This window comes from Falco biarmicus, chromosome 8 (assembly GCF_023638135.1).
Source record: "Falco biarmicus isolate bFalBia1 chromosome 8, bFalBia1.pri, whole genome shotgun sequence".
Lineage (NCBI taxonomy): Eukaryota > Metazoa > Chordata > Aves > Falconiformes > Falconidae > Falco > Falco biarmicus.
Window position 1 is genome coordinate 15307681 of NC_079295.1, and position 24858 is coordinate 15332538.

At 35.3% G+C, this 24858-nt stretch overlaps 1 protein-coding gene across 10 annotated transcripts in view; it reads right to left on the reverse strand.

Moving 5' to 3' along the window:
- ADAM23 (ADAM metallopeptidase domain 23) overlaps window positions 1-24858 on the reverse strand; it is a 75903-nt gene that overhangs the window by 23910 nt on the left and 27135 nt on the right. For all 10 annotated transcript variants that reach the window (XM_056349604.1, XM_056349603.1, XM_056349607.1 and 7 more), the window contains exons 5-20: window positions 24012-24094; window positions 23252-23315; window positions 20862-20934; window positions 20265-20338; window positions 19293-19358; window positions 15405-15476; window positions 13629-13795; window positions 11523-11607; window positions 10630-10720; window positions 8967-9015; window positions 6865-6964; window positions 4184-4255; window positions 3330-3416; window positions 3104-3184; window positions 1121-1171; window positions 592-655 (exon numbers count right to left, since the gene is read on the reverse strand). In XM_056349604.1, the coding sequence (XP_056205579.1) occupies window positions 592-655; window positions 1121-1171; window positions 3104-3184; window positions 3330-3416; window positions 4184-4255; window positions 6865-6964; window positions 8967-9015; window positions 10630-10720; window positions 11523-11607; window positions 13629-13795; window positions 15405-15476; window positions 19293-19358; window positions 20265-20338; window positions 20862-20934; window positions 23252-23315; window positions 24012-24094 (1279 nt within the window). The remainder of the gene's footprint in view (window positions 1-591; window positions 656-1120; window positions 1172-3103; window positions 3185-3329; window positions 3417-4183; window positions 4256-6864; window positions 6965-8966; window positions 9016-10629; window positions 10721-11522; window positions 11608-13628; window positions 13796-15404; window positions 15477-19292; window positions 19359-20264; window positions 20339-20861; window positions 20935-23251; window positions 23316-24011; window positions 24095-24858) is intronic.

The following is a 24858-nucleotide window of genomic DNA, read 5'->3' on the forward strand; positions in this document are numbered from 1 at the left end:
AAAGTCATTACACAGAGCATCTATCCCCTCTCAGCCACAAGCAAAATCCATTGCAACTGCAATTCTATTTTACTCAACACCTCTGGGCTTAAATTCATACTATGTATATTTAAATTCACACTAATTTTCCTGACTTGTAAGATGGTAGAGCAAAGAGAGGCAAGGTGGAGCAGCTTTAGCATGAACTATTAGCTGGGATAATGGAGTTGACAACTGTCATTACAAAACCCAAACACACCTGTTTTGAACTACACCAGAAAAATCCTCAAAACATCCTGTGGGTGTTTTCCCCCTGGTAACAGTAATTCAAAGTTGCCAATACTTTGTATGTTTTCTCACCTAATTCCACCAGAGTCCAGCACTTGCTGCCCTACCTGTGTCTGCAACCGCATCACGTCAGAACAATCTCACTGTCAGCACTCCCAAACTCGAAATTTCACTCGGCAATCAAGCCACAGTTTCTCAATGCTGTCTATTCTACTGAGCAGAAAACTTCAATTTACAGTGGCAAGAACAAAAAATAAAAATACAAAACAAAGGCAGGAATGAACCAGAAATAAAATACATTTAAGGTAGTTAAAGTCAACCTACTAGATCCCCAGATATATTTGCACTGATTATCTCTTGTCTTGCATTCACCATTATAGCAACGACCCTAAAGAGAACACAACATGTTAGCAAGGAGAACTGAACACTATTTAATTTCCTTCCCCTCCCCCAACAAACATCTCAATTTGATTCTTCACACACTTAATGGGCTATATAATAGTTTTCATGGTTTTGGGTAGAGGGAGTACACATTTTGGCCCACATTCTCAAAGCCAGTTGGTGTCTATATGTACTGACATTTCAGCAGCAGCTTTATACCTCTCATTTATGAAGTTGTAAAGAACTTATTAACATGGAGATCTACATGTAAAATGTAAAGATATCAAGCAGATTTTACTCAAAGTAGAAATTTTTACTATTCATAGAGTGCATAAAGCAAAAGCAACATCGATGTCCAAAAGACAAAATTTATGAACAAATATAGAAGACAGGATTACAAAAGAAAAAAAGAAAACTTATGTTTGGTTGATTTCTATTTGCTGATGTGCAGGGACCTTAAAACACTGCATACCTGATTAGAATCACAGGCATACCCATCTTGTTTATGAAGATTTGGTGGACACTGAAAAAAATTAAGAAATTTTTTTATCATGTGTACTGTAATAATACATCAAAGGAACACACATGTAATTTTGCCGGTTTTAAAAGACAATTGCACACCACATAAAGGGGCCAAATAAAAAGATTAGTGCAAGAATCTTTATAGCTACAAATACAAATGAAAAAATGAACATTTTGAGCCATGAAATACAAGGTTTGATTCTAACTTTCTGCATATTCCAAGTAGAAAATTAAGGAGGTAAGGCACAATGAAAAGCAAAACAAATGTGTTCAGTAACAAGGTATTTCCTAGCCAGCATTGGGTCTGTGTTTGCAACACTGTTACTGCATTCATTGCAGTTCCACCAAGAAAGCAAGCCAGCACCTAGCTGTAGCCTACCAGTCTATTGCTCACAGAGCTGCGGCTTTTTAATGATGTCAGGTTCTCTTGGCACTTTTCGGTATGAAAAGTCACTAGGTACAGAAGCCTCAGATTACTAAAGATAGGAAAAGACCATTCTCAAAGCTCTTCCTCATCAAAAAGGGACTTGTGAAGATTTGGAAAGGGTATGCTGCTGCAATGCGCCACATTAGCCAATACCTTGAGGGCAGCCTTTCTATCTTAAGAAAGCCCTTCTCTCTGCCATTAAGAATGCTCCATCTAGAGAATAAAAGATTTACAATAAAACTTCAGCAATATCTACTTACGTGTAAGTGTGGCTGTCTCAAATGATAATAAAAAAATACTTTATTGGCATTTATAATTACAACCAATACCCAGAGATATGTGGTCTATCCTGAATCTTATTCCCTTAAAGCTAAGAACTTGATGCAGTAGATTACTGCAGCAGAGTTACTAAGCTCCTATATACCCTTGATGCCAAATACTCAGTATCGAAAAGGAGCATGTATCACCTAAAGCAGTAAAGTTGCTGTGAAAATGGAAGATGTACAGAATGTTGGCTATTTAAAAGAACTCAAGTTAAAACAACCTTTTAGTTGCTGTTTCTTCTTATAGTTTTAAGTATTAGCCAAATGTTTTCAAGAGTAATGCATAAGAGCCACAACTTTTAAAATTATCATACATGTGCACACTCTTAAAAAACATAACACTTTACACAAGTCTTGTAAGAAGCAGCTGAGGGAACTGGGTTGTTTTGCCTGGAGAAAAGGAGGCTGAGGGGAGACCTTATCGCTCTCTGCAGCTACCTGAAAGGAGGCTGTCCTGAGGCGTGTGCTGGTCTCTCCTCTCAAGTAGTAAGCGATGAGAGAAAATGGCCTCAAGTTGTGCCAGGGGAGGTTTAGATTGGATGCCAGGAAAAATTTCTTCACTGAAAGGGTTGTCAAGTCCTGGAACAGGCTGCCCAGGGAGGCGGCTGAGCCACCGTCCCTGAAGGTATTCAAAAGAGGTGTAGATGGGGTGCTCAGGGACATGCTTTAGTGGTGGACTTGGTAGTGTTAGATTAATGGTTGGACTTGATGATCTTAAAGGTCTTCTCCAACCTAAATGATTCTATGAATCTACACTCAATTAGTTGTAATTTTCAACAATTATATTTAAAACTATTTTATTACGTAAAATCCTAACTGTTACTACCCTTGAATCCATTCACATTTGCAGTATATTATTAGTACTTACGCTACAGTCCAGACAAAGAGTAAAGACAGATATCTGACACAAATACTAAACAGACACACAAACCCCCATGAGTTTTAAAAAACAAATAAACCTACAGAAGTTGTATTTTGACTCTACTTAGACTACTTTTTTGAGTTCATCATAGTTTATTTGTATGTTTAAAAAATTTTGTTAGGATTAAAAAACAATACCCCATAGTTATTTTGGGTATATGAGTATGCTATTTGTGAATCTGGATTTTATTTTTAAATTGATATAAAAATTAGTAAAAACAAGTATCAATAGTGTAAGCAGAGAAAGCTTCTGCATACATACCTGGCCAGAATCTCCAGTGCAGAACTCTGCAATATCACATTCATTCACTGCGTATCGACAGTCATAGCCTCGTGGGAAAAACTAGAAAACGAAGAATATAGCTCAGGACTAAGATTATATGTACATAATCCATTCCTTTTCATTCTATATAAAACACACTTTGAACTATAACAGGCTGCACATGACTTCCACTGACAAGAACAACAGATACTGCAGCAACACTCACAAGACATGATGTATTACAGCAGGGTCCGTCACTACAATGAGCTCCATTAGAAAGAGAGCACTTCTTACAACAGTCTGCATAGCATTCCTAAAGAAAACATTAAGCAAAATTTTTAGTTTTCCATTCTAAGTAAGTTTTTTCTTCACAATCTTTCCAACAAACTATTATATACCAGCAGATAAAAGATTCAGTCCAGTACCGATGACTTGAAATTACCAGCTGGGAAGAATCCTCTGCAATGTTCAAATACTAAAGTAAAGGGAAAACAGTGACATATATGCTACAGCATATACGGGGATTCGCACCTTCTGAAGCCTCTACACAGGTGTGGCATAGCCTGTGCCAAATGCATGCTGCTTAGTTAAATAGCAGAAAAAAGAAAACTAATTATGGGTCCAATTACATTTAAATACTAGAACTAGGACTCAAATCTACAGGGCAGATTTTTGCAAAAACATTATTGGAATATTTCTACTATAGAGAAGAAAACATTTATTTCTTCTGTCAGAACACAAGCAACATATCTCCAAGGCACCGATAAGGAGTCTACCACTCCAGGCATATTATCCAGGAAAAGTAAAGGGGTAAGCACTTCCACAGTGCAGTTCAAAAATTGCTGGGCAACAGCTACATCTTATCATTACTGTAACAGGAATTGTTCTGAGGACACACTTTGGTTTTGCACTCATTCTTACTTGAAAAAATGTTTTAACAGTCTTTTACTAAAGTTGTTCCCAAACAATAAGGAAAGCAAATTCATTTCCATAAATTATGTGATTGGTAAGGGAAGGGGAAAGGTTATCTTAAAATATTTTGCAAGAAAGACTTGTGGACTAGTATATAACTCTACTTGCCATTCGGAAACCACAATCACATTCTTCTCCTGCTTCTACGTATCCATTTCCACACTCAGTGGTTTCAAAGAGCTGAAAGCAAAAAAGCCCCCCCCAAGTAAGAATACAACTAGCATCAAACGACTTTTCTGTCACACATAGCCCATTTCTGCAATGCTACAGAAACATGCTCTCCCAGAGAAAATACATGCTGTGCTACTGAAATGGGAAGGCAGCGTGTTTTTCAAGTGCTGCTAGCCAGAATTGTTCAGACATGGAAGATGTACAGCTAAATCATTAGAATGCTAACACTCTTTAGAAGGGAGAATACTGATCTCGGAGAATTATGATAAACAGAGAGACAATAAAATCATACTTAAGGGGATAACAGTTGAACTTCATTCCTATTCTACGGACTCCCATTTCTTTGACAGTTCCTCTAAGAAACCAGTCAGCAATATGATGTCAGTCTACCCAGGTACCCATACTTGCTCTTGTAACTAGCTACTGTCTATTCCAGTGTAACATGTCTGTGCACAAAAACAAAAAACATCAAGAAACACTGCCAAAATGCAGTTCTATGTGCCTTATTAGTAACTTAGAATAATGCAACCACACACAGATAGTGCTAAATGGTTAATCCTAGGACCAGATATATACACAATACAGATAAATTCTACAGTTCAGGATTATATAGATTCTATACTGGTTTCACATAATTTTGATTAAAGGTGATCTAAGATTTTTTCAGTCTTGTCACAGAAATAATTTCACAAAAAACTTGTCTGTTTTCAATATAATAATTCTACTTTAAAATCACGTAATAATATCAGGAATCTCCCATTTAACTAGGATATTAGCAACAAATACATTCATCACTAGAACATGGTTAAAATTAAAGTTCAAAGTTAAGTTCAAATGAGAACAGATAAATCTACAGTTAGATAAGGGTTAAAGGTGCAAGTAAACGTTCTTTCTCTGTGGGCTTAGTGGTAGTACCACTGTTGAGGATCATCAAGATATAAAACATAACATGTAATACAACACAGATTCGTTATAAATGTGAATGGAATTCTTCTTTGGTACTTTAGGAGGGGCAGGGAGGAATCGTAATGCCTAATCAAAAAGAAATAAAACATTGTACTTTTGTTGCATAAACCACACAGGCAATCACCAGCACCTAGAATTTTGGATGCCAGGAGCAAAACTACACTAAAGCAATACCCATATGTACTCTTCCTCGCTAGCAATGTTGACAAAATTCAGAAAACCGAATTATTTTTTTTCCCTCTATAAGCCACTGTTACTACTACGCTTCAGTGTAAACAGCAAGAGATCTTATTCTAAACCTGAAATTCAGTTCTCCATCAGACAGACTTGGTTATCTGACCTATAGCCCATAAGAAAACAAAAAGGGGTCAACCAGAGAAATGCAAGAAAATAAGAGAACACACACAAAATTTCCTATGGAACCATCATATATATGTGGGAGCATAACTAAAAGATTATAATTAAAAATGACATCATGGTGACTGCTTAACACAACTATGCTTTATTACCTAAAGATTAAACACACCGTTTTCTATCTTACCTCCCAACCTCCAAATAATAGGATACTAAACATTGTAAGATTATTTCTCCCCGCCTCCCCCCCCCAAAGTATTTTAACTTCAAAGCTGGGAAACATTGACACAGATAACATATGAAGATAATTCACCAATTCTCCTGGGAGCATTTTCATGGAAATAAACCAGATTTTTATTCTGTATAATCAATTTGACAATTTGTTCACATTACCTTGCTAGACAACCATAATCAAGAAATGAAGCTGTGTTCTTTCTCCCTACTTACTCTTGTCTGTAAAAATTCTTACATTCTTATTCTGTAAGCAAAGATTGCTACCCTGGGAAAAGATTAGAAAACACTCTAACAAGCAAATTTTTTTTAGTTAATTGTTGTGCAAGGTGCTGGTCTACCAAAGGATACAGCACAGTAAACAGAACAGCCTAATAGTCTCATGTGGTATTAAATTCTACAAGGACAGCAAGTTTGACACCATGATTAAATAGAATATTAATACTTTGGATAGATCTTACTTTGCAAAAAGAGCCAAATGGAATATTTTTATACTACTCAGCTTTAGGAGGATGTCATACTAATACTGCCTTAGAAAAAATTATGACCTTGGTAAGTTTTTAGACAAAAAAAGCAATAGATGGTACAAGGAAACAGTTCTAAATTAGAGTTTGCTAAATGATGTACATCTGAAATTAAGTGAAATGAATTTAACTTTGAGAAAAACCACAAGCTGCTACTGTCTATATGAAGTAAGCTATTGATTTCTAATTCCTAGTGTGGTAGTTGGCCTTTTTAACAACCTCAGGCAAAAAGTCCACAAATTGAGTGTATGTGGAGCATGCATGACCACCTCACTTCTGGATTTACTCTGCGCTGTTTCCAGCTTAGTAAGTATTGCATTTAGGCTGAAAGGGGATGTATCTAGCTATAACAAATCAACTGCAATATTTGTCATTATTTGAGCATGAAGAATTGATAGAAAACAAGTTGCATTCTTCTTCAGATTATTTTTAAATGTTATGGGAATGACCAGTCAGCTAATTACAAACAACATCAAGAAAATACACACACAGATATCTGAATGATTATGAGAGCAGATGGGTGTGAGTGAAATTATTTATTACCTTTGTTGGCCTATTAAAAAGACAGGCACCTCCCCCACGAAGTAAAAACTCTTTGTATTCTGCAATGCTGCATTTGGAGAATTTCCTGGAATGGTATACCCTAAAATGGCAAAGAATTAGCTGAACAAATGCCTTGAAACAGCAACAGTTACTGAAGGGGGTGAAGAGATCACAACATTTTTTTAATAATGTAAACCCCAGTTTCTTACAACCACTGAGAGCAACAGTATGTCAGCTCACTCTTATTCTCAAACAACAATATCAGAACAGAAGAAAAAGTTTTTAAACATATTGCATTTTTATATTTCTATCATATGGATCTAGAGTATATGAAACTGTAGTCTTTTAATCTTCTGAATAAGGTGAAACCACATTATCAAAATAGCTGCTATTCACCCTCTCAGTTGCATGTATAACCCAGTGTCCTCTTGAGCTTGTTTCCCCCACAGTTTCACTTTAAAAGATGGATTACATTCCAGATCCCTAATCTCATGCCAGGGTTTTAAAACTGTTCATTAATCTGATCCCGTTAATAAGGTTATTTTTTAAAGTAAAACTAATTGTAGCCATAAGAACAGCTGTATAGGGTTCAGACTAAAAATCCACTTTACCCAAATTCATCTCTGTTTTTGGCCCCGAGAATATGCCCAGGGAAGAGTAGAGAACAGAGCACTGTACTACTACTTGCAGAAAAAATTTCCAGCTTCCAACGATTTTCAGCTCAATAACTTTCTCAGAAGGTCTTATTTTGTCTTATTTAACAATCTTTATTGCATTTTAGCATCTGCAAGGTGCTATAGCAGAAGTTTCACAGCTTAATTACAGAACAATGTCATCCTGTTTTTTCTGTCACCTACTTGCTAGTCTCATTTCATGTCTCCCTAGGTCTTACACTGGAAGAAACAGTAATCATGTGCTATGTTGTTCATGGTGTTACAGACTTCTCTCATATTTCTTCATCTCCAGCTTTTCCCAGCCCGATGAAAACATACTTTATTAGTAATTTCTCACACAGAAACTGTCTGATACTTTACTAGCCATGATTTGAGATCTGGAAATGAGGATTATTCACACTATTAAATATGGGGGTAACCACGCCATAATAAGGAGGTTCTCCATTCCTTTCCTAGCAGCTCACTGCTAATGAGCTGACATTTCCCCACTGAATTATTCTACATATAAAAAATATCTTCTGGCACTGATGGAGTTAAGTGAAAAGGCTTAACACTGCAGCTAATTATTCACTCATTTCATTAGTCAGCCCTTTTTTGGATTCTGGGTGACTGGCACTTTTTTTTACTGTTACCTTATCTACACAAAAGGTTTGTTCCGCGACCTCTTCTACTGGTATTTCCATCTGAGACTGATACTTTGATGAGTTCACCAGAAGAAGGAAGCTAGTACCTATTCTGATCAATGCCTTACTTTGGATGTCAGAAGCAAACTTACTGAATAGTTTTCTGTTACATTCATATGGTGGCTGACAATTACAAGTCTACAGGAAATCCACACAGTAATTCTGCTGAAGAACCAATTTCCAAATACCACATGAAGAAACTAAGCTCCTTCTGTCGTATTTATAAATAATTTTCTCCATGATTTTTGGCATCAAGCTTCCACAGTGAGAAAGAATGCTGAGAGGAAGTGATTTATAAGACTCTGATCGCTCAAAATTAGAATTCTGAAGGAATTGGCAGGGAAAAATCATTAAAATCTAGGAAAACTGAAAATATCACTTATGAAAACTGTATTATAACACTTTTCCAGCTGCATGTAAAAAGCATAACTGGATATATTTAATGAAAAATACACATTCTTTACTTTTCAATCATTGTAAGTGCAGCAAAGCATTAGTGATCACACTGCACTGCACTTCAAAATATAAGATTTATAAATAACTTCCTAAAATGTAAGTGGCAAAGGGAATGAATTGCTGAAAACTGAAATAATTGATCTGCATGTTTGAGTTGTTCCGACTGCTTCTGTTTTTTCATTTATTAGTACTAAAACACATGGACAAAACCCAATACACAAATATTTATGTCATACTGTAAACTATGAACTAATTCCAGAGCCCTTGATTACTGATAGTTATGACATACCCTGTTTCCTCCATGATGCAACCACCCCAGGATTCAGTGCAGTCACACTCTTCTCAGACAAGACCAAAACACCACAGAAAAGGAAAGCAGTTATAAATATGCTTACAATAAACATACTCACTATATAAATGGACCTCGACTAATTAATTATACAAAGATGGTTTCTTGGCTGTACAGATTCTAGCCCTAAAAGGGAATCACGCTGACTTGAAGAGATAATAATATACTTAATATAAATGTGGTACTTTCAAATTACCATATGTGCATGTTCTTAGACTCAACACAAAGTTTCAGGCAGTATAGAAGCTAAAAATAGCTGGCAATGTTCTTCCCTACATGCTCTCAAAACAGGCAGCACAAGGGTATGTGCAGTACCCATGATACTGACAATTAGAAGTATTCACATTTCCTCCTCCCTAAAACAGAGAACCTAAAACAGAACACCCTGAATAAGAACTGTTACTGGACAGGCCATGTTTTTTTCCCTTTAGTATAGCATTATTAAAAGTAATATGTGAATCAGCCAATCAAACATTCATTAGAAAAAGCAATTGAGTGAAAATGGATTTACAGTTTCCTTACAGTTATAGCATGTAAATCAACAGTAACCAAATTCATAAAATAAAACCAAAAGGTCACCATCTTATGGTTGATAAAAAGAAGTTACAAACTACCCATAAAAATTATCTATGAAAGACGTAGCATTCTTAAGAAGAAAGGTTCTGTATTCTAGTTACTACTGCAAAACCGTATTGTTTCTCCACAGAAAATATTCAGATTATTTATATAGTTATTTCTGCTCTATGCAGGTCTTTCATTAATCATTCACTATAAAGAGTATCCAAGTAGGGAAACTAAGCTATCATTTTAAAAACCTTTATCTTACAATTAAAAAAAGGTTCTGATTTCCAAATTATATGAACTATGTTTTACCTGTAATAAAAAAAATACAGAAAATATTTTAGCAATTTGCAAGTTTACACAATTCAAAAGCAAGGCTTTACAAACCAACATTCCCTAAACTTTTCCACATTGTTTCCCAATTCACAGATTTCTGAAGTGATTCCAAAATAAAGTCAGCATAATCATTCACATTTTAAAAGAAGCAGCAAAGACAGAAAGTAGCCAAATTGCTTACAAGATATGAGTGGAAAAACTCAACAATCTTCTTTAGCCCCAAAAGGACTTTTGCACTGTATGTGTTAAGGCCACATCAGTCTAATCTGGCTATGAAGCAGCAAGGTAACACATTGAGCAAATGTCACCCTGGACTAGGTTACAGTTTCTTACCATTTCTTCCATTATGTATCAGGTATTATTTTTTTTTTAAGAAGTCAGGGATAGTTTTATAGTACTTACAGATTTCATTACGATACATAAGGAGTTCTCAGTTAAATTAATGGTGTTTTTACCATTGTACCTTTGAATGTTGGTTATGAATCTAACCTCCTGACACAGAACATCACTAAGGTCATTGCAAAATGAGTCCTAAACTGGTAGCTCTTATTTTGGTTAAACTCAAATTTTGGTGCATATATTTCCAAAAGCAACAATTCTTGTTCTACAGTCACAGCAAGTTTGGTATTTGTTTCAAATACTGCAAAGGAGGAGCTTATATATTAGCTAAGGAGGACAGAGGAAGACTCCATGTCCATGTACATACTCGGTTTCCTGGCAGCTGGCTCCCACTGTATTCCGAGGTTCTGAGCAAGACTTTGTGCTAGTTCCTGTGCCATGGCCAAAGGGAGGCCATACTGCATTGCAAGAGGAGCACAATTAAAAAACAAAAACAACAAAACCAAAGCAAAGCAAAACAAAAAACTTAAGTTATTGTAATGAACACTACACCCGCTCATTCTGGCTTACCACAGACCTACTACTTCAGTAATTCTGTATAGCCAATCACGATTCTGTCTGCATATAATGAAAGTAAACATGAGGAAGTATGCAATGGAAAAAAATCTTGTCTCTTTAACCTGAGGGAATCCCTGTCCACTAATTAACCTACAGAAAGGAGGCTGTTTGATATATATGTAATATAGTTTCATGTAGTATGATTAATCCATGTTAAAACATGAGATTTTCACTATCAATTTAACACTGCACTGAGGATAACAGTAATAATATCATCAACGCACAAGGACCAAATTTTTCTAGTTTTAATGTTAAAAAAAGATCAGTTAAGAATTACATGTCATCAGCACCTCAGAAGATGAAGCCTCTTACAGTGAGAAGACACAGAAGGATGTTCAGTGCTATATTTCAAATACTTCTGTCTGAGATTTTGGGGTCTAAATTTGTTAAATACACTAAAAGCAAGTTTAAGATGTTATGAAGAGAATAATGAGAGAATAATGCAGACAGGAGGAATGCTTTTAAAAAAGAAAAGCACAGTGTGCAGTAGTTTAATAATGATACAAGAAGGCCGGCTCTGAGAATCCTAACTTGTTAATATGTAAGTTACCTTTACAGCCCTGAATACTGAAACATATAAACTGTGAGGTTATAATCTACAGTTTCTATTTTATTTCACTTTAATTGTGAAAAAAAATTTACCTCATTCACTCCTACTCCTCTGGTCACAGAGCAAACCCCTCCAAAGTAACTTAAGCTGCTCCTTTTGTAATGAAATGTCACATTCCTTACAAACAAATAAAAATAAAGAAAAATAATACATTGACATAGGGCACCAAGAACTTATTGAAAGATCACACTTCCACACACACAATGATACACTGCATGCACATTAATCCTAATCTAGCATCAAAAGCAACTGCAAGTTTGTGAACAGAACACCGGCATCAAAAGAACCAATCAGATACAACCTTCAACAAAAATACTATTTTTATCTTTTAGACTCACAATCAGTCCCAACCCACAAACAAACCAAGCAGAGAAAGCTAAAGCACTAGATTCCTAAGAAAATACAATGATACTATTTCCTTTAAAAGGTAACAATATATTCCAAATTATAATCTGTCAGGAAATAATTCTGTACTGAAATGTATCAGTGTTGAATTATTTTTTTATTATACTCTTAATCCAAACCAATTCAAGTTCTAGTTTCAACTCCAAATGAAAGGACTGAGAAATATACCTAAAGGGAAAGTAATTCAACACTGTTCTTTAACTCTGCCTCCTTTCATTTATTCTTAATAAGTCCCAAATAATTCAGTTAAGTAAATGTAATCTGGAAGATATACATTATTCTATAAAATGTCTAGAAACTATTATGAATGATACCTATTTTAACTTCACAGGCATAATAATAAATCTGCACAGTCCTGGGCATGCATAACAAATGACCCTAATCTCTGAAAATGAAAACTTTTTACAACAGCAAAATCAATGTACCTTCCTGCATTTTTTAATGACAGGATACTCCATACAGGTATATATTTATTTTTGCAGAACACTCTGACAGGCATCAGAACTCTCAGATGACAGCTTAACTATACTAAACGCTTGAAGTTAGATGCTTTACAATAGGCAACCACAGTAAGGGCTGAGGTTGGTAGGCACTTCAGGGAATGGTCTAATTCAACCTCCTTGCTCCAAGGAAGCTCAGGTGGAAGAGGCTGTGCATGGCCATGTCCCATTGGCTTTTGAGTATCTCAAATCACGGGCACTTCACAGCCTCTCTGGGCAACTTGTTCCAGCACCTGACCACCTTCACAATGAAAGGGTTTTTTCCCCCCTATGTTTAAATGGAATTTTCTGTATTTCAGTTTGTATTTGGAATCTTTCACTGTGCACCACTGAGAAAAGCCCGTTTGCCCATTGACAAACTCTTCAGCAAGGGACACAATACATGCATAAATGTAAATAAGACTGCATCATCATCAACAGTTTACATATGTTACAAAAAATGCAGTAAGCATTGTATTGCAATGCCTGTATTAAGGCAGTACAGCTATGACAGAAGCTGAAGGAAAGTCTTCATCCCCTATTTTTATCTTCCTCTGCAGAAACTGAGTAATAGGAGAACCACACAGAAGACTTTTTTCACTCTGTCCTCATAGTATGCCATGCTGCTGGTAGAAGGCTTTAGATCTTTAAGCTGCACAGGGGACCTACTCTTCCTCCTCTTTTGTTTACAGTCCCCTGAAGTAAAAAGATACTGTTGCCCAAGGTTGATGTTGTGTCTGATGAAGTGGAATTTCCCCTCAAAATACACTGTGTCACAGAAAAAAAATCATTACTCCTCTAAAGGAGGAGACTTCCTATTAACAAATTATCACTGCAGCTACATGTGTGAATAAATATAGTAACTGGAATGCTCTTTTGGCAACACGTGATACCGTCAGTTCTGCCCTCTCCCGCTCTTTACTGGGAAAGCGGTACGTTACACACTTGATGAGCAGAACTAGCTGTCAAAGGCTCATCAGAAGACACTTCAAATATGTGACACTGTCTCCATGTTGCAAAGACATCCAAATTTCATTACAGATACATATCAACATGACTACAGTATACACTATGCCTATTAAAAATAGACTAACATGTTAAAAAATAGATTAACCTACCTAAGGCAGGCAGATGATGATTGATGTAGTGAATACCAGGCAAAAAAGTAAGCAAGAAGAGTCAGGTAGACCAAAGCAGTAAACAGAAAAGCATGTAAAACTGTAATAGTCTAAATCATTGTATAATGGTACATACGAGAGCAGGTGCACAGCATCAGCATGCTGTTTGATGTAGTGCTGTCGATATTTGGAGAAATCATGAAGCATCCGCAGAGGGTCAGGGTTAATATTAATACGATCTCTATCTGTCCAGGTTTCCACAGCAACAAGAACGACCCTGGTGTTCAGCTGTTCCTTGTATATCTGAAGGCAGAGACAGGACAGGCACAGGAGTAGAACACTGGGTCAAACATGCACAGTTAGCCAGCAAAAATAAAGCGGAAGGACAAGAGGGATAAAGCAGGAGGGAAACATGGGGAAATAGTTAGCTGGTAATGCCTTGGATTACCCAAAAGTTAATATTCTGGTCAACTTAAATTTTATGTTTTAGAGGACAAAAAAACCCCTTGCTGCTCCTTTTGTGAGCTGCTCCGTTTTCTTTAAAATTCTCATGTCAAATAATTTCACCACTGAGTTTTGCAGAAAACCTGTACAAAAATCAGCGAAGAAGAAATGTAAAGGTACACTGGGTGATGTCAAAGTAGAAGAAAAGAAAGATCTCAAAGACAATGAATAGCCAAAGCCAATTCTTAAGTCAAGATTAAATAATTTCTCAGTTCTCCAATATATCCAAAATTTAATTCACATAACGATTGGTTTTCATTTATGGTATGATCACTTCATGCTACTCAAGTAATGTGAGAAGTAAGAATATTAATCTTTCTATTAATTTTAATGTCACTGTAGTGACAGACAAGGAAATGACAATCAGGACATAATAATTACAAAACAGCTTTAAAATACCCATTTTAACTTTGTGCATGATACGGAAATAAACTGCCTCTCTCTTCAGGTTCAGGTCATCAAATGCCAAATTTTATTAACTAATATTATTCAGAACTTGCAAATCTACAAAAGATGCATTCCTTATCCAAAATAGACAGTCTGCCCATCAAGTCTTACATGGGACATGAGCAACACTTACTGATCATACTTCGTTATGATCTAAAAGCAGTCAGTAATTAATACATTGGCTGCCTAATGCATAAAATACACAAAAGGCAATTTAATTGGTCACTTCCATGAGGCACTATATGAAATAAATGCTTTTATTATCTTTTGTCAAATTACACCTACACCACACAACATAAATTGTAAATAACCTCCTGCAGTTATGACATTTACACTGAATAAACTAGCACTGACTACCATGCCAGTCTTGTACCTAGGCAGTATTACCCTTATAAAAACCTCAATGTATAATACTCAGCTTAGGAAAAAAGGCAATAAATGTAAGAGCAAGAGAGAGCAACCAGCTAAGCTCAATTTTGTCCAAGAACTCTGAAGGAAAAAATAATATTAATATGCTTCAATCTGAGGGAGACACACTGAGAACATACATAGAAAATGATTAGTGACACGTAAGAGAAATCAATAAAGTTAAACCCCAGAAATTAGTGGATCAATAAAGACTTTACTTGTGTTTGCTGAGAGGAGAACTATTCCTGAAGCAAACAGGAAGGAAACAGATACTGAAAGCTTCTTAAAGTTTGAAATCCCCCATACCAAAGACAAACTCTGGCAGTTGCAAGCTTTGAGGAAAATGCCAAGGATAATTTGGTGGTTTCTTACACATTCACCTCAGGCTATTCTTCTGCAGAGGAAATGGAAATTAGTTTTTAAATATAATTTTTATAGCTGCTCTTTTTCTTTCTTTTTTTTATCCTGATACTTGCTAACATTAACTTTTTAAATACAGTGCTAAACTAACACAGTCAGTGACATAGTTTTCAGTAGAAACATTGATACTTACAGCATCTACAAGGTTTACCACAGACTTCGCAAAATTGTTTGTGTATGCATTTGAAGAACGGTGCTTTTTGAACTAAAAGGAGAAGAAAAAGTAGAACACAGTGAGAATTTAAATATTTATTACTAATTCTTTATTTTTACAGCAAGAAAGGAAAATGAATATTTTAGGAAAGAGTAAGAGAAAAATTCGAAAAGCTTTTCAGATCACACCCTGTATCTCATATACAAGAATCCCTGGAAGATAAAGGAAGCCATGTATGCTAGACAGCCTTTCAGATCTATAAAAGGAGCATTTAGCCACAAGAAGTATACTGCTCAGAATCAGAGTTCAAATGTTCAAGACAAAATTACAGGTAAACACGAACATAAACATGAGCTTAAAATTGAGAGAATGTTGTACCCATTAAAACTGTGCTTAACCTGACGAGTTAAATGTCAGACTGTACTAGCCATGTTCCATGACTGTAACTATGAGACACGAAGATGAAGCATTTATCACTTGTCCTGTGTACAGCTCTTTGCAAAGGCATCATTTCTCTACTATAGCACAAGACTTATGACAAGTAGCATTAGTGATACCAAAAAGCAAAAAGGAAGAGGGAATGAGTGGTAAAAGTAAATACATGTCTGAATGTGGATAGAGTTAAGATGAATATTTTAGGTTTTAATTTCAATTTCTTCATTACATTTCTATAGACTTAGATAAGCCATATTGCAAGTTCTGCCTCCTAATTTCTGTGCATGTCATTACAATTGTTTCCTGTCTTTCCTCATCCTGTCCCACAACTATCCTCTGTTCCAACTCAAATCTTCCGAAGATGTTGCTATGGTATCTGAATATGTTCAAAAAACTGTAAAGTTATAAACCAAAATTGCATTATGCAATATGATTTCCAGGCAGGAAAAATAAGTATTCAAAATTTCACAGAAAAGGAACACAAAATTGCATAGAACAAAGGGGTAAAAAGTCTTCTTTAAAAAACCCTTACTGATTTCAACTACTGGTTAAAAGCAACAGATCTCATCACCTCATGAACAAACGTTTTCAAGTTCCAGGAAGTGTCAGCTATTCCCACTCCAAAACACAGTACCCAAAGAGGCCTTGAAACAAGAGGGTCTGACTCTTCTCTGAGCAACTGAGTGGCTACTCTCATCAACTAAGTTTTATGATTAACTACCTTCCCAAATTAGAATTAAAAAACAGATAAACCCCCTGTTTTCCAGAATTATGCTTGGTGCGAAGGTCAAAGTAAAACCGGATAAAATGAAATAATTCTAAAATTAAATAATCCATTTCTCAAATTGAAAGTCAGGAGAGTGACACACACACAATCTTATTAGGTAACAAATTTTTCATCCCTTAAAATTACAGTTATTTTTGCACAAGCAATCTATTTTTATATGGACGAAATGCCACAGAGGTAACAAAAAGTTCAAACAATAATGACACTCATTCGTTTGACTGCAGGAAGAGAAATTTCTTACATATGCAGTTATTCAGTGTGAAGTTCCACAATGCTTCAGCACATCCACAGAAGACTTTAATACTCAAAGATCCATCAGTGTAACTTTGCAGAACCCCCCTCCCCTACAACTATTCTCAAAACCAAGCACTTTCAGCTACAGTGCTAGTAGGTACTTACGATGTACACTGAGAAAAGTATGATGGGACTCTTGTTTGCTCCCTAGGGAACCATGACACCAGAACAAAATAAGGGGGGAAGGGTGGCTTTGGGTTTTTTATTTTGAGCCAATCCAAAACCTTCCCAGAAGTGGAAAGGTAAAATAACATGCTCTGGAAAATGTTTTGGTTTTCATGAAAGTATTTAAATGCCAAAATTAATAGCGATATACAACATATTATGTTTAAACACAGCTCCTCAACCAGAAATTAAGCTAAGTCAGTAAAAAATGCAACAACCTAATTAAATATGTTTAGCTGTGTCTTTAGTGCTACAGGAAAGGAAAATTTTGTGAAAATGCATAGTATTAATCACTTAACAACACAATGACCAAAGAACCTTGCTGCAGGAGAAATCTGCCCTCTACTGGTAAGCAGAAAACCTTAGAAGTACATTTAGTGATCTCCTGGATTGGTGGGCTGTAACTCGTACTTGTGAACACTTCCTTAAGTACGTCCATTTTATTCCTTGAACAGAACTATTAATCTGCTTCTGAGTCATTGACAATCCTGAAGTAAAAGTCCTGATTGCTTGTGTTCTAACAAATAAAGCTTGAGAGGAGACAACAGTTAGTGTCTGTAACAAAGGTAGTGAACAAGATGGTTGTCCTTTAAGCACATCTGTAATACAGGACGCCAGAGGAAACACACAGACATAGAAATATTTTATCTTTACATGAAACACCAACCACAGACCTCAAAAAAGACAACAAAATGTCCATAACTTCAGTTACTGTGCCCCACCCCTAAACAACTAACTCCTGAGCACTCTTAGAATGGTTTCCTATCAGGTGGCTTTAGAAGTGAAAACAGTTGAAATTTCTGTCCTACTCTTTCCACCCATTCAAAGTCCGCTCCCCCAACCCCCCCCCCCCCGCCGAATTGACACGGCTTAAATATAGGTTATTTTTGCCCAGACTATTTCTATGATTTAATAAACAGATGAGGGAAGGTTGTATTATCTGTCTGCTCAGCACTGGAACAAGTACAAAATAACTGCATCCTGTTCTGTTATCTGCTATTTCTGGCTCTTTAAAATCATCCTTCAGTGCTGACAAAAAAGCCCACAACAACATAAAGCATTGGGAAAATATGCAGTAGAGCGAGAGATGCAAAGAGCTCTTACAAAAACTAAAAATTTTATTTTGTTTGTACATAAAAGCAGAAACTTTTATCAACAGAATATGATTCAAAAAAAAAGGTCTTGTTCACGCAAAGTCATACCAAGAGTTCATGGTCCTTATTTGCCCCTCAGCCAATGAACAGCTGAGAAAGCTAAGTGAGACAAGGGCTGAGACAAGGCATAATCAAGCTCTTTTTAGAGTAACTCAGCGTCAGTTGCAGTATATTCTTTGTTACTATAAAACTTTTAAACCTACACCGAGTAGTTTTCCATAATAGATATGCTCTAGTTAAAATGTAGCTGTTGGACTCAAATTTGTGATGCTTTTCAAAAAGGGCCTATAAAACAGTTGTTCAGGTTTCCAAGACATTACTCCCCAGCCCCCTCTCTCCTGATTTTTCGTAAGGGTAATACACAGGCACTTTGATAGCTTTACCTGGCATTATTAGTGAAAGCAGTAACATTTAAGTAACAAACGTCTCTTGGTCTGATTTCTTCCAGTCATCTCTCAAGACAAAAAGGAAAAAAAATGGGGTTTCCTCCCGCCCCCCCCTCCCCCATTTTTTAAATCAAATGGCCAACTCTTTCTGAATTGAACAAACAACTTATCTTCCACTTCATTATGAATCTGGTTTGTAAGTGTGGAATAGTCAGGAAGAACAATCAGATAGTTCTGTCCACACGCTTTGCTGCATTAAAACTTAAATTAGCAAAATTGAACTCAAAGTAACAAGCTCTGACCTCTTTATTACTTTAAGGCTAGGATGTAATTTTAAAAAGTTTATAGCGTTTGTTCTGGACATAAACGTTTTGTTGCTTTACTTTGCTGGTTACAGGCATATTCAATTATCCATATGATACTAAAGTGTTTCAGACATATTTTGAATATATAATTGCTGTAGAAAAATCTTAGGTAACATTAAGCATTATTAGGTATTATGGCCTATACTGTGTCTTACAGTCCAAATGTTAGCAGCTGCTGCTAAATAAAATATTTGACCCAAAAGTAGCTGAAGCAGCACAGTGCTGTACATCAACCTACAAATTATAATCTAAAGGAAGATTACCCGAGTTGATACACTTACCATTTTATGGTCATTGACTATCATGAGCTCCAGATACTTCATTTCTTCAAAAATACCACGAGATACCTGATGGATTAAAGAAATTCTCTGAGAAGTCATGAAGATGTGATTTTCAAAAATAACTGAGCTGATTTAATAAGATTACCCATAAATATTACATAGGGTGTGTAAACCTGTAAAAACTGGGTCAGACATTCAACTAGGGTAAACAATGACAACTCCAGTAACTTAGTGAGTTATAACAAACACTAGCTGAGAATCTGAATCACATCATTAAGAATGTTTAATGTTCTTTTTGGTTCAGCGCAGAAGCCACCACTACCTCCCTCCTCCTCTCTTATTTTCATAAAGGAGAAAAATCAACACTAAACCCATTTGGTCTACTGTACTATTAATCAAAGATATAATGAGGAAGGAAGTTACTGAAAATAGATGCACTCTCAAACAATATGCTGTGGACTGTACAACTCTGTAAAGAAATACAGATTAATCTTTACCTCAATTATTTCTTGAACTGACACATATGCATGTGCAGATCATGAGGACTGTCCACTTCTGTTCTCTCAAAAACCCAGTTCTGGGTGTCCTCATTTGGATTTTTAATCATGCAACTTAACAAGCCAAATGAAATAAAGTCAGATATCTACAAAATAGCAAGACTTCATTCAGAATTATTCTTTATCCTCAAGTGGACTCAAAAATTAAAATTCTGAACTCATTTTCACTATTAAAGTTTTATTCAATTGATGTACAGTATTGCTGTCAATTTAGAAAGTTTATTCATTTTTCTCCAAATATTCTATTTTTAAAGAATAATCTTCTTGTTTTATCATTTGATAATTTTATTATGTGGCATTACGCTCCAAAAGTATTTGTTTTCCAAAGCCTACATTCTCTGAACATTAAAAAATCTGGAAATTAGTGGGTTTGGGTTTAAATATGGTCTTAACTCAAGGTCACACTTCTACTCACTGCTCTCTTTCTTCTCTTTCTCCTCAGCCACTGTAGTTCAGACAGAAAGGGCCATTCAGAACTAGATTCGGTGTCTGTACAAATTACAATTTAAGAATTTCATGGCATTATTTTAAACTGCTTATATACACTGTCCAAACCAAAAGTAGATTAAGATCACCACAATTAGAAGAGCCTTTGCTATCAAAAAGTTCATTTTTTAAAATACACAAAATGTAAAATATATCAAAACTAAAGTAATTTAGAAATCTGAAGTTAAAAATAAAGCATGCAAGGGGAGGTAAAGAGATTGTAACTTCAGCTTAGAATATATGTTTTCTTCTATCTTGTGTCCTCCATAGCATTAATATCACTGATTAAATTATTTGCAGCAGAAAGCAAAATACAACTCTTCATGGAGGAAATCTTTCAGCTGCTTTTTGACAACTAAATTCCATCGCAATAATTGTGAAAAAAGTCAGGTTAGTATCTATTTTTCAAGTTTTTCTAAATAATCAGTAATTTTATATAGATTGCTAGCCTGATTTTCAATTTTTTCAAGTTATAGATACAATTATTTCCAATATTGAAAAACTCATAACATAAGCAAAAACATACCAAGGTCCTGCAACTGCTTGGAGGCTTGTGTTTCATAAGTTCTTTGGATGATATGTGGCCTACTTTTACTTTCCTGATAAGAAAAAAATTTGACATTTTCTTCTAATTAATAAGGCCAAGTGAAAAGTGAGGCACTTCTTTCAGTACTTATAATTTATATTATTTTTTCCATAAAATGCAAGCAACCATAGTACCAATCTGGCATAGCACTAATTTGAAGCAATCTACCTGCAATCCTGAGCAAATCACGGAGCCTCTCTGCTTCAGCGCATTTACTAGCCTACAAAACTGAAGTATCACAGATGTCTTAAAAGCCTTAGTGTTAGAGGACACAGACAACTGAATGCAATAAATCAAATGAGAACGTATGTATATAGTTGAAATCTTCCTCCCCCAGATGAAAAGCAAGTATTACTATTTATGACAAAGATCTATCTTTCTAATTGCAGCAAAATGCAAGAAACTAATCAACATGCTATCTTTAAGAGGATTATTTCACCCAGTTTTACTGGTGTATACAACACTTAAAAAGGAGAAGACTTTTAATGCATATATTCTTTAGAAGTCTGACATGCCCCAAATTACTACATTTTGGTATCTGTTCTAGAAAACAACTCTTTTTTTTTTCTGTAACACCTCCTCTGCAGAGCCTGCCAAAACAAGCAACTCTTTTCAAAGGGTCGGATGCTACTGTTCTGTAACTACCATAAGAAATACATAACGCACTGAAAGAAAATACTGCATATTTTTGCTGAGAGGTTTTTTTGGGGGGGGGGTGGAGGGATTTTAATACAGTATCTACTACGGTTAATCACCATTTAAGATTTATAACAAACAAACTACGTGTTGAAGGCTGTGTCCAAGATATTTATCTCATATAGTACAATCAAAAAATGAGCCTCTGAAGCTCTCTGTACCTGTATTATTTTGATCTTCAGTGAGTTTGGAAAAAAATTCATCTTCTCTGTCTTACCATTTAGAACTCCATGTGAATCCTTTGCAGAGCTGGCAGATGGTATCTCACTTTAATAACTAGAACTTTTGTTCTACTTCCAAGTTTTACTGAAACATCACATGGAGATCCTGGTTTCCTTTGTCCACCCAAGCAGAAAAAGTTAAGTTCTCCTCTGCCTACTATATGGATATTATTGTATAAATATAATATCCATGGATGTACTGTATCTGTGCTGTCAGTGTTCAGCTTTACAACCTTTATTAATATCTGCTATGTCAAAATGCATTATATAGCTTAACACATGGCATGCAATATTGGTCCTGAGGAGACTGAGAAATCTTTTTGGATGTACTATTTTCCTGCGTCTCTACAGTTTAATTCACAGGACAGTAACTGACTATCCAAATGATACTGATTCCTCTGAATGTTGATCCAGTTTCTTTTAAAGTATCAGGAGTAGAAAGATTTTCCAGAACTTTCTTTGGACTGTAAGTTAGCTTTATAGTCACTAAAATATATCAGTTCTGCAGCATTACATTACTTGTCATATACTGGGAAGTACCAGAATGAGACAAGCTTGAGAGCTGTTATAGAGCATCAGAAATACATCCTACAGACCAAGCGGGGTACAAACCTTAAGAATTCTCTGTTTTGACGTTGCAGTCATTTCACTGAAAATTACTCCAATCAATGCAAGAGGTAGAAATTTACCTGGTTTTACTGTCTATGAAATCGAGTCAGTTCTATTAATAACTAAAGTTTTAGGAACAGCTGTATTACAATAACAATACTTAATATATTATTATTTTTGTACTCCAATTATCAAGACATTTCTGTAAATGCAGTCCTACATGCTGATCCAGCATAGTCATATATCTGAATACGCTGGATCAGAATCATTTAAGCTATACAGTGACCACTGACTTAACAGATATGACCACTGACTTAACAGATATGAAGTTTAAGACATCCAGATATAATAATCTACTTCATTAAGCTCTTTGTGGAAACATGGCAGGTCAAGAGCAATCTGATCCAACTATGTAGAGATGGATGAATAAATGAATTCCAGAGATCCCTTCTATGAATTATAAATCCTTTAGTTCAAGTACTAGAGTGAATTGATAAACACTTTTTGATAGTCCATAACCATTTGCTATGGAAACAGTCTTATTAGTCTACTTTTAACATCTAAATGATCAACAGTAACTAGGAAAAGAAAGATTAAAGAGAAGCAGAGAAAAATCTTAGGTAGTTCATACTTATATAATTGTTGCCTTACATAAATTCCAGTCAAGTGTTTTAAAATACTTTTGTTTTTCATATGAATGTATAAGAGAGGTCATTCATTTATTGATTATTCTAACACTTTCATTTGCTATTCCTTGAGCACTCTCTTTCCCAAACCAAATAAATTACGTAAAAATAAACTTACTTCACTGTGGGTCAGATCCATCGGTTCTATCAAGTACAAATAAGTACTATCTTCAAACATGCCACTAGAACATGGAGAAAAAGAAGTGATATTTAGGATTACATGGCAATTAATTTCACTCCAGGATAGGATTTTTGACAAGTTAAAACCAAACTTGGGGCTGAAAACCTGATCAATATTAAAATACATTCCATATATGTTCACATTACTGCATTAGGCTAAAGCTAAGAATTTTTTTCTAAGAGATCAGGTGCATTTTAATGAACTAACACTGAATGTAAAGGCACCAAAGGGTAAAGATTTGACCTTGGAAAGGGGAAGACATTAGCATGCAGAATATAACCAATAGCTGAGTTGCACTTAACAGCAACTAATCCTAATAAGGACTAATTTCTTACATTTTTCCCTTGTACAATGTAACAGATCAATTTGTCTATTGGCTGACAGAATCATACATGAATACTGAGTATGCAAACTGCTGAAGTACAATTCTTGCTTAACTTTTACCATAATAAGTCACATGGTGAAAGATTTATTTGCACTTACCACATGCAAAGGTTTCATGAGGAAGCATCAAAAGATTTTAATCTCAGTGATACTAAAAACAAATGCTAGCAGCCTGGTATACCTACTAATGGCATTTCAAAACATGAAAAATCTTTAGGCCTGTAGAATTTCAGTCCCTCACATATTAAGAGATAATACTGAAGAGTATTCATTAGTGAATAGCCTTGTTTGAAAAATGAGAATGTGCACTTACTGAAGTCCATTACAAGTTGAAAGAGCAGCTTTGGAATCCTTGACACCTCTGATATTTCCATGGTAGTAACAATGCTCTCCACCCTAATAATTTTTAAAACAATCACACACATAAAATTACACTGATTTAATGTCTGTTGCTTAAAACGAAGGAAAAAAAAAAGATCTAACACATTAGGTAAAATTTCAGAGAAACCAGTGACTGCTAAAGTAAATACCAATGACCAGACCTAGTTGCTTGGAAGACAAGAACTGTGCCCAGTGAAGGCTATTTATAAGTCTTCAAGCCATAACATGGGTTATTCTTTTGTTGAAGTCACAGCATTCTTGATCATTTGTTAAGTGCATTTCTTTGTTGCAAACCAATTCTGTAAAAATATTATGCAATGTATGTTACATGAGCATCAAATCATTTCTTGAAGCCTTCCAGGTCTGTTAAAATTACAAGTGATACTGTCAGTGTTCATCAATCACCTGGCATGCATTTGACTTAGAACTGGATTCCACCAGTTTTGTCTTAGTAAAAATTCATCAATTAAAATGTTACATCATTAGACTATAGGTACCGGTATCACTAATGATGAATGAGCCAGAAAGTGAATCCAGTGCAGCAACACTGAAGCATACAGTTGCATTTATACTATACTACAAGTCAACTCTTGTTAACTGCATAAAATTCCAAATAGATGCAAAATCCAAATCATTCAAAAAAGGCATGATTTTTGTGTTTCTCTAAGTAAGTTGGAAATCATGTTTTAGACAAGGTCCTGCCTTTTATTTAAAAAATAGTAACATTTTAATTACCTACAAGTGTGTTTAAATTTTAGACTTAAATAAAACCCCCAAAT